At 51.5% G+C, this 10,410-nt stretch overlaps 1 protein-coding gene across 1 annotated transcript in view; it reads right to left on the bottom strand.

Moving 5' to 3' along the window:
- Positions 1 to 592: 592 nt before the first annotated feature.
- The window catches only part of LOC131212288 (hemicentin-1-like), a 54,510-nt gene continuing 44,692 nt past the window's right edge, over positions 593 to 10,410 (bottom strand). The window contains exons 6-10 of the mRNA XM_058206090.1: positions 4,336 to 4,433; positions 3,354 to 3,731; positions 2,390 to 2,598; positions 1,178 to 1,236; positions 593 to 723 (exon numbers count right to left, since the gene is read on the bottom strand). Coding sequence (XP_058062073.1) covers positions 593 to 723; positions 1,178 to 1,236; positions 2,390 to 2,598; positions 3,354 to 3,731; positions 4,336 to 4,433 — 875 coding nt within the window. The remainder of the gene's footprint in view (positions 724 to 1,177; positions 1,237 to 2,389; positions 2,599 to 3,353; positions 3,732 to 4,335; positions 4,434 to 10,410) is intronic.

Below are 10,410 nucleotides of genomic sequence, written 5' to 3'. Positions count from 1 at the left end.
TGTTATGCTTTTCTTGCCGTTTGCCATGAGTGGGCCTTTCCTGTTTTGGCCGTTGTCGGTTCCGCTTCACTCGCCTGTCGAGGCGGCAGTTTTCGAACCGAACCGGTCGTTCGGTCGGTCGGTAATAAACTCGTGTCACTCGCTACCGTCATCATCGTCATCGTCGTCGTCGCCGTCATCGTAATTATTGAAATTGCCCTCCTTCGCGGTGGATGAGGCGCAGCGGTTAATGTGCTCGACTGTTTTTGTTTGCTGAAGTAAATTAAATTTTATCGCGCCCGAGTTGCGCCGTGGCCGCGGTGGTTCACAGTTTTTGACAGTGTTCTTGTTTGATTTTACGCAAAACTTTGCCGCGTGCCGGGGGAGTCTTTGCGTTCTTTTTCTTGCCAACTTTTGGATCGATAAATGAACCTAACATCGTGCAGTGCAGACGAGACAGAACACTGTTCCGTTCTGCTTCCGAGGCTTGCGTGAATTAGCTGTTTCGCGTGGGTTTTGGGGGCAACGTAACAACAAAAAAGGACATGAAGCAGTGCACACGCCGTTAGCCGTCTTAGCGCTCCGGAGCGGCGAATTAATGGAGAGGTCAACTTCAAAAGCTCACCAAACTGGTAGCCGTCGCAAGAAGGAGGGCCACCAGCAAATGTCGCATTCCGGGGGCGAACGTCGTCGATCCTCGTGAAGAACTGTAGTGAGTCACGCCCAGATCGCGTATCTCGGTATCTGTGAGCGAAATGGAAAGTTTCGATTGTCAATAATTTGTAAAATTATTAATTTGTTAATTGAAGAAGTTCCAGCGTCAGTTAATTGAAGCAAGGTTGTGTGGCAAAAAAATGGCTCATTATCAGCCCCAAGCAGTGAGGAGCTTCAAATGTTCCCTATTTCCAGCAACAAAAAGGCCAACAAGTTTTTGCCACTTCCTTGAAACAATCTGTCAACAAGCTGTTGACAGTTTCGTTTCCACGACGGCCACGGCATGCGCGCAGGGAAGCGGCTAATTGTTTGCAGTGGTTCACTAACTGTAACCGAACTTGCACAACCGGAACGGTAAACACTTGAGCAGTGTTTCCAGCAAAAAGCGGCCCTCGCTCTGACTGATTGCTCGTGGTCCGTAGAATTGGAAGGAGCCGCTCTATCGCTCCGCTCCGCAAGGCAACAAATTACCCGGTCCACTTACCTGTGTTTGACGTGGTAAATAGAAAGCTCTCGGAAAAGTCACTCCAACCGTACCGGTTCCTTTTCGGCGGCGGCGGCACCCGAAACCGCAGCGAAGACGAAGACGGTGTTCCCGGCACGTGTTCCCGATCACACGGTGGTGCATTCGGAAAGAATGGCATAGCATAAGGGGAGAGAAAGAAGAAAACCCGAGCATCAGTTCGGTTGCAGGATCCGTCGGCAGGGTGAAGCGGAGCAGCGAGCTGAGCACATCGGAGGGGGTTGATTAAAATAAATTTAATTTAAATTTCAAATTGAAAACATGTCACCGACCGGGACCGCGGGCGGCTTCCGGCGCTAATCCTCGAGGGCGACAGTTAAGACTACTGCGGGCGTACTGCTTCTATGCATCCGGACGCTGCTCAATCTGTATCAATTCCCAGCCACCGAAGCCTAAGGACTCGGGCCGGGTCCCTAGAGGGTGGTGCCATTATTAAAAATCGATTAGAAGCAATCAATTTTATTCACATGAAGCACATTCAATCTTCGACTCCGGGAAGGCCGGCCGGCTCGACATTGCCGGCGGGCGTAGGAAGATTAGCATCGATGCATTCGATCACATTGCGCCCGTTGCGCCGGAAACCGGATACCGTATGCCAGGACCGGCCTCACGTCTAGCCGTCACACTGAGCCGTAGCCGTCCGTTTGAAGAACGACTACGAAGCTAATAGAACGCCCGGAGGGTGCTCAGTTCCCGAACGGGCCATTGTTCCGGCACCGGACCCGCATGATGCACCCTAATCTGCAATTGACATTTTTCATCTACTTGAGCACGTGAAACAGCATCCAGATGTCAATCCGACGTCGGCACTCGGGTCACCGGGGTCTCGGGTCTATCCCAACGGCCTTTGGTTGGACGGCGGGCTTTCTTTGAAAAATACGACACCCGAATGGCCTGCGGCTTGACGCACGAAGCAGAAACCATTAATTTTCTCAACTTAAAACATGGCCCGGCAGTGCAGTGTAGAGTGACGCTCTGGATGAGAAGCGAATAAGCTGGATCAGACCGAGAACGGAGGGCGCTTCGATCCGTTTGCGGTCATTCCCGGAAGTCGTCTGATACCGAGCCACTTGTCGTGGCTTCGGGCTGGGTGGGGATAAAAGTAATCGGTGGCTCCGGCTTCCGGTGGCATACACAGTGGGAGAGAGGTTGATCAAGCTCATCAATAGTTACCTGGACTGTACCCGTGCCTCGTACTGCTGGTCCGGCTCGAGGCCCCGTATCAGGTAGCTCATGCCCTGGGTGTAGTGGTGCGAGTACGGGAACGCCGGCAGCACGATGTCCCGCCAGTCCGTCTTGGACCACTTGTGGTGCAGGTTGTGGTAGCCATTGTTGTAGGAGTAGCTGTCGTACGAGCTGATTTTGCGATTGTAGTCCAGCATCTGCACGGCAGGTGACGTGGTTTTGATCCGCCCCAAAAAAGCCGGTCGCCGGTCAGGACAGGGCAGGTTTGCGGTGCCGTGCGGTCCGGAAGTTCGGTGTACAAATCACCCGGATCCGGTGGATGAAGCCGACCACCCAATCCAATCCGGCCCGAGAATGATGGATGTGACGGATGATGGTGAACCGGAAAGAGAATGTACGGGGGCAAGAAAACGGCACTCGCACCAGATGAGATCGAAATAATTCGTCCATTCGTCGAAGCCCACCCCACAGGAGACGCGTCACAGTCACCACGAAACAACACACCATGTTACGGCAAGGACATCTTCCACGAAGGCTTAAAATAAATCTTCCAGCAGCCGGCCGGTGACAATGGCGAGACGAATGGAGAAATGATCGACCGAACCGAACCGTGATTGGAGGGGAAATTGAACTGACGTTTATGATGACAAGTCTATTGAGTTTGACAGTTGCGCTCGAAGGCGCTCCGGGACGGTGAGACAGTCAGCCGTTTCCGGCTTCTTCAAGTCTGCTATTTTATTGTTGTTTGTGTTTTTCTGTCTGCGATTCATTTCTAGGAAAAGTTCACCAATTCTCCAAGACGCCTGGTCTACTTTTAAAGGGATTCCGAGAAGCACTTGATGTGAAGGACCTTGTAGGGAGCAATTTACTGCCGGTAGAAATTGTAGTTTAAGCGTAACCACTCGAATCAGCTGTCAACCCAGTCACCTCTCGGGGTGCCCGGCCTACTTACGTTGTCGCCCATGTAGCTCTGGTGCGTTTTCCGGTTGTCAAGGAATATGCCGTCGTGCGTCTGCAGCGTGTCGCCGTCCACCTGCCGGTAGTACAGCTTGTACTCCTCGATCGGTGAGTGCGAGTCGACGATCCAGGAGATGTTGTACTTGTCCTTCCACTGGCTGTTCGGCACCGACCGGAAGACGGCCGTCTTCGGCTTGCCGGTCAGGGTGACCGTTTTGCGCGTCTTGCCCAGCTGGTTGTCGGCGATGCACGAGTAGTTGCCAAAGTCCTGCGGGTGCACCTTGCGGATGATGAGCGTGTGGCGTGCGCCCCGGTTCTCAATCACGTGCCGCTCCGTCTGATCGATCTGCATCGTGTCCTTGTGCCACAGTACCTTCAGCGGGTGGGTACACCGCCATAAAAAGGGTGTTACGCGTGTGTTAAACACAACCGAAAGCACGGATCGTGTATGGGCAATTGGAAACAATCGATTGAAACGAGGACACAAATTCCGAAGATTGAAAAAAAAGTAAGAAAGAGAGAGAGAGAGAATGGATAGGGGAAGAGAAAGAGTGAAAAAAGTAAAAATAGTAAAAACACTAGTCTCACTAGTCTGCACTACCAAGCGACCACGACCGGGGGTCAGAATAAGCTTTACTGGCAAAATGGCTCATTTTCACTGAATCGTTAGCATTGACCCGGCCAGCCTGTTTGTTTAGCGCACATGTTCCGTGTCACAACAAAAAGGACTCCGTTTTAAGCACGAAACCCATTATTTATTTGCATAGATTACGGCGACAAGCATATAAATGCAAATTTATAATAACTAACCATCGTGTCGCGCATGGTTTCTACCGTCTAGCGGGTTGAAGGGTCAAATAAAAATAACTCAAGATAAGCCTCGTTGATGCTTAAGCTTGCGGCAAGCAGGAAAAAACTAAAAAAGTAAAACCAAACAACAAAACGTGTACCGTAATGAACTGACGTAAAGTACTTACTTCCGGCTGAGATTCACCGTGCACGATACACACGAGCATCGCTTCCTGGCCCTCGCCGGAGTAAACGATCGGGTTTTCCACGCTAATCTCGGGCGGATCTGAAAGAACAGGTGCAGCAGTCAGAGAAGGTGGTCAGCCATGTCCGGAGCCGGAGCTAGTTGCTCGGTGTTGCTGGCGAACGTTCCGGGAGCAAGCACGGAAAACGGAAACAAAAACCCCGAACCGAACCGAACCGAACCGAAAACAGAAACTAAAACTCTTCAGCCCCACGTCAAAGGAGTGATTTGTATACGAGAGCAACTCCTGCAACTGTACGCAAATAAACTTTCCATCCCCGCTGAGCGGCTGAGGCGGCACCGCCCAGGTGCTGATCTGGCCGCGGCGCGTTCCGAGCTCAGCGCCAACCGCAAACCGTTGAACAAGAAAATTGAATTTAATGAACGCTCGCAAATGCAAATCGCTCCTCGCCGGCGCTGCTCGCCGCAACCGTACGGGAAGTTAGTTGGACTGTGTGTGTGCTGAGTGTGGGTAATAAATGGAAATTGTTGGCAGAAGAAAAGTGCGGCACAAAACTTGCTCCCGCCGTCGGGAACAATCCGCTTTCACCGGGTCTGCAGCGTAATTAAATTAATTCCAAACTTCAAACGTACTTGCGCTTGCGAATGTTTCGAATGCTCGTGCTCGTGGAAGGGCCAACCCGCTGGTTGGCCAACCCGCTGGCTGGCCATCATCAGGATGTCAAATATCAAATGAAACCGGGACCCTGGCCGGCCGGGCGCATCGCATGAGCCGAATCCTGGGGCGGCTAATTGCTTGAAAGCGACTCGGAACCGCAGCCCCAAACGGTGGTTTAATCGCGGTGGCTACTCACTGTCTCTCTCTCTCTCTCTCTGTGGCTTACCGGTCGACCGAGCGGTCTCTAATGGCCGGAAAAACTTTCGCTCCACTTTCTTCTCGAAGCGCCACGGGTCGGCCGACTCAAGTGCGTCCTTAAAACTCTCGGCCAACCACTCGAGGGGGGAGAGGTCAACTGTTTGAGTCGACGCGCCCGTGAATCACACTCGAGTTTTATGGTGCCGTGTCGGGAAAATGGTAGCGTTTGTTCTACTCTTTGCCGTGTGGTCGTGACTGTTCGGACGGTCGGTGCTGCACTTTCTCCCTGTCAGCCTTCGCCTTCCCGACGTCCTAATGCGGATAGGAAATAGCATAATTTTATGCTCCACCATAAAGGTAATAGACTTGTTCTCCCGAAACCCCACGCATTGGCCATTTTCCCACAGGGGGCGGGGAGTGCCTCCCGGTGGTGTTCTTTTTTTGGTTCTATTTCGCTCCCCTTTTTCCCGGAAAAACGAACCCCAAAATCCGACACCAACTCCCGGGAGCGTCGAGCGGAAGGGGCATGATTGGCATAATTAGAAGTTTGCCGAAGCCCCACCCCCCCGCACGAACCGGAAGTGCGTGGTTATGTGAAATAAAGCGAAAAAAATTGGTCTGCAAATGACACGCCGGTGAAGCCGGGTTAAGGAGGTCCTGACGGGTCGGGGTCGAGTTTAGGGGGTTTCGAAACGGGTTTTGAGCGATAGTTTGTGTGGCGGTAAGAACCGGTAAGCCGACGGTTTGTGTTTGCTTTGTTCACGTAATTATGACCGTTTTGAGGGCATAAATTTTGGGCTGAAGTTGGCGAGAAAATGGTTTATTCGATTACTGCGTGACCGGTGGGTGTCAGTTGCCATTTGCTCAATCCGTTCATGGTTGCGAACTGTTAGAGCCTCGCCGCTAAGCCAAGTCGTTTGTCGCATGCCACTAGAGATCGTTTTGGGGACGAAAACAGTTAAAGTGACTGTGCTAATTATGCGGAAGTAGAAAATTACTCAAGGTGTTTAAACATAGAAAATTCAACGTGTATGTCGATGGGTTTGTGAGTTTCTTTGATGAAAAACTGAACAGTGTCAGCAAATAAAACATCAAACATTAGAACCTTAAATTAGTTCAATTCAGATTCATTTAAGATATGAACTGAATAAACATGTTTTCTCTTTTAGTTACGGTGTTACACTACGGCAAGGGTTATAAGGACATCCACAAACTACCTTATTCCCTGCATTCGAATTAGTTAGTGTGACGAAAGGAATGTTGCTAATCTTATCGTTATAATTCCACCTTTCACAAGAAAATATGTCCCAGGAATCCAAACTAAGTTGAGTGCAGAGCATTCTCGGGACCTCTCATAGTCCATTGGAAACCGGAAAAGTAGTCGGCAATGCACAAAAAAAAACAATCCTTCAAGGCCGAGTGTAATCTCTGGCACTGAGATTAACACAACCACTGAATGCATGAAGCTGAACTGTTGTTCCCCGAACTGAACCACAATTCTCTTGACTCTTGTATAACATTTAATTCACTTTGCACTTTGCATAAGCATCGCTCGTGGCGAGTGTTTGAGGTTATCCCTTCCATAAAGATACAATCATTTTCCCCGAGCAGCTTGCCAGCTCCCGCGCCAAAGTGTTGTTGCGTTCATTACAATTTCTTGAGCGTCCTGCGGAACGCTCATGTTTATTCACCGGCTCCGGCACAGACGCATCGCCATCACCGTCGCCGGGAGTGCGGGAACCACATCAATTCAATTAAACCCAACCACACGCCGCCGGGCCGGGAGACGCGTATGGCTCGCATATGTCTAGCGCGCATCGCTTCACCGTCCCGCAGGAGATTTTATCTTAATTGTTTATCGCTGTGCCACCATTTCGTCACATTACGGCTGGCATGATCCGCTTCGTGCGCCAGGATCATTAGGAGCGGAGTGTTGAACGAAAATCACCACAAAACCCCCCGAGCGATGGGAGACTGTTTTTTTTTTCTATTTTCCCCCATTTTCGGGGCTCGCAGGGAAACGTTGTGGGCAAAGTTCCCCCAATTCCTGGCTCAAACCGATGGAACCCCCGATTTTCGCCGGGCCGCGAAAGGCGGCAGCTGTCATTCGGATTTTGGCGCCCAATTTTACGGTTGCGTTATAATTCAAACCACCGGCAAAATGGGGGCCTTTCGGGACGAAATGCGGATGACGCTGCCGAAAGCTGTCAAAAGGAACGAAAGAGCAGAAGGAAACGCCAAAAATACAGAGCCCCTCAACTTCGTGTCGAAGAAAAGCCAAGCCAAGCAAATCAAATCTGAAGCCCGTGGGGACCGGCAACCGGCACGAGGATAGTTACCGGCAGCCGGGAAACCTATTTTCCACCACCAACCAACAATAGGGTCCCGCTTCGAAGGATCGGTCCTCCCTTAACGAAATTATCGCCCTGGTGCGTTACGCGGTGAAAGACCTGTCCCTCTCTCTCTCTCTCTCTCTGTCTTCTTTCGCGGACAATAAACGACTGCACGGCACGAAAGGGCCATAAAAATTACAATTATTTGTTGTTTCGTCGTCCCGAGAATCGTGGGAACGCGCGCCTTTCCCGAGCCATAAGCCGCACACATCCTGGTTGGGTTTCGGTGTCCTTGAGAGTGCACCTGCAGCCGATGAGGGGCGAGTCGCGAGTGAGTTTTTCGTTCACATACGTTCGAATGCACCCGATCCTTGAAGCACGTCCCCGCCGTGAGGGATCTCGAGTTAAGGAGCAGCCTTCCGAGGGTGATTATCGTCGGAACGACAGTCGGATACGTTACGTGCCCCGTTCGCTCCGCCGTTTCCGCCATCTGTCATCGTGTGGCCTGCCGATGTTCCGTCTTCTTCGCGGAACAATCCCCACGTCCCCCTGCGGGGTGTCCAGCCCACCCCCAAAGTTTGCCGAAGTAGTTCCGGGCTGCCTATGGTTTTTTTCCCCCCGTATGCCGAAGAGAAAATTCCAATTTATTTTCACCTTATTTATCTTTGACGTGGCCACGTAGTTTCGTGGAGCATTTCTACTCTTCGTTTGCACGGATGGGCCGGGGTGGGTGCTGAAAGGGACCACCCCTGTGGGGACACTTCTTGCCGACTCAGCTCAGGTCTGCGTCACGTAGTGGAGGCAAGTTATGTGAGATCGTTTCGTGCGTGAGTCCTTTTGTTTTCCCGTGCTGGTCAGCACCCCACCGGAAAGGGTTACCCGGTAGGCGGTAAACTGGGAGGGGGGGCATAATTCAAGCAACACCGCATTCCGGTGCGGGGCAACCCTATCGTCCGCACCCGTGAAGCCCATCCGCCCGAGGATCGTGTGACCAAAAGCCATTCCCGGGCAGGATTTCGGTCCGGCACCCTTGGGAATGGAATCTCATTTATCACGAATTCCTGCCCAACCTGCCGCCAGGACCCTCGGGCCCCGGCGGCCATCGGCACATTCCATCGTGGGGGTCGGCGCCTGGCGGTCACTCGGGAGTGAAAATAATGAAAGGGTTATATCAACTCGAGACCCTCTGTTTGGCCAGTCTGATTATGTGATAAATGCACGGTTTGTTCCAAACGACCCCGTTGGCGGACCTGCAGCGGGGACCCGGGTGTGGGGCCTATCCGGGCCGATCGAATTTGCATATGCAGATTAATACCCCGGGACCCTGAAGAAGTCAACGAGCCTTACGAGCCCGGCACGCTCGCTCGGTGTGCGCTTCGGGCCGGTATGCACAGGCTGGCCACAATTGGGCTCTCCCTAGTGCATCGCCACTTTTATTCGCCAACCACTTTATAACCACCGGCCCCGGCCTACCCGGGGAAATGATGAATTTGTGCTTCCTGGAACCCGTTTCGCTCGCTCGCGTTGTTGAGGGGCCCGATCCGAACGGCCGATAGTGTCAAGAGCCGGACCGGGGCCCGTGATAATCATGTGACCAGGAGGGTCAGCGCATTAAAGTGCTGCCGACTTCACGCACGCAACCGCCACACGCCCGAATGGCGGTGATGGAGCGTCGTTTGTGAAGCTGACATGTGATCGCCCTATGATTAGACGCCGGCCGGGTTGGTTGGCATGCGGAAAAAATGGTCCGAGTTATTCTTTTGCGCTTTTCAGTCGCGCGAACGGCGAATGGTTTGTAACTTTGGACTCTCATTTGCATCGAAACGGTGGCGAAGCACACGTGCCCGAAGGAGTGTTTTCCGTTAAATTAATCTTATTTGTTTCGCCCGCAGGAGGGTCGCAGTAATTGTGAATTATGGTCAGCCGAAGCGACCAGCCCCAGCCAGCTGGTTCGTACTTTGTACGGCGAGGGCCTTTATTACAATTTTATTTTAATTTTATGGTACTTTAATTGGTATGTAGTGCGGCGAAGATTGTTAAAGGCGCTGTTGAAGGCGATAGATTGTATGTCGTGGAGCGTTTGTTGACGAGACGTCGGATTGAATCAATTGTATAGTGTTTAAACTTAAAAACGTAATTAATTATTCGGATTCTTGGCCGAATTTTCTTTATTCTCGTCGCAAGGGGTTTGTTGATAAACCAGCAAAACTTGAACTATATTAAAAGAAGAGAAAAAATGCATAATTTTTCATCACTACCTAACCGGTAAGAAACCGTTTGTAACCGGTTTGGAGACGATTCATGACGGGTCGAGAACCGATTCACGACGGTATCGGAACCGGTTCTTAACCGATCCCAGCAGTTGCACCGGTCCAATAACCGATTCGACCAGTATTCCACGATAAACGGCAAAATTCGATTCTTCAAACATTAGAAAAACTGCAAAATGCACAAAGTAGAATGAAAATGCCAAATTCTACTTAATTTCGCTAGTAACTTCACTTTTTTATACAAAAATTCCATTCAAGCAACTGACACTACCTAAAAGCGCTTGAAACTCTGTCTACCGATAGTGACGGCGACAATCACGCTGTTCGGAACGCTTCCGCGGGTGACGTTTGCGTAGTGCTTGGCAAACTTTGTCGACCCTAAAACATGGCACAATAATGGTCAATGGAACGACATGGCGACCGCGGCCCGGCCTGCAGATGCAGAACTTTGTGGCATCGTTTCTGTTAATGAGCACGAGACAGAGTTACCGTGGGGTGTCTCCGTGAGGCTGTCAGGGCCAAAGGTCAGGCAAAAAAACCGTGAAGATGAAGCTGCCAGCGTCGCCCGGAGAGGCGTTCCGGGCCGATGGAGGCGCACG

Source organism: Anopheles bellator, chromosome 2 (assembly GCF_943735745.2).
Source record: "Anopheles bellator chromosome 2, idAnoBellAS_SP24_06.2, whole genome shotgun sequence".
Classification (NCBI taxonomy): Eukaryota; Metazoa; Arthropoda; class Insecta; order Diptera; family Culicidae; genus Anopheles; species Anopheles bellator.
The sequence above is the reverse complement of the archived record's forward strand: the minus strand, read 5'-3'. Positions and strand labels throughout refer to the sequence as shown.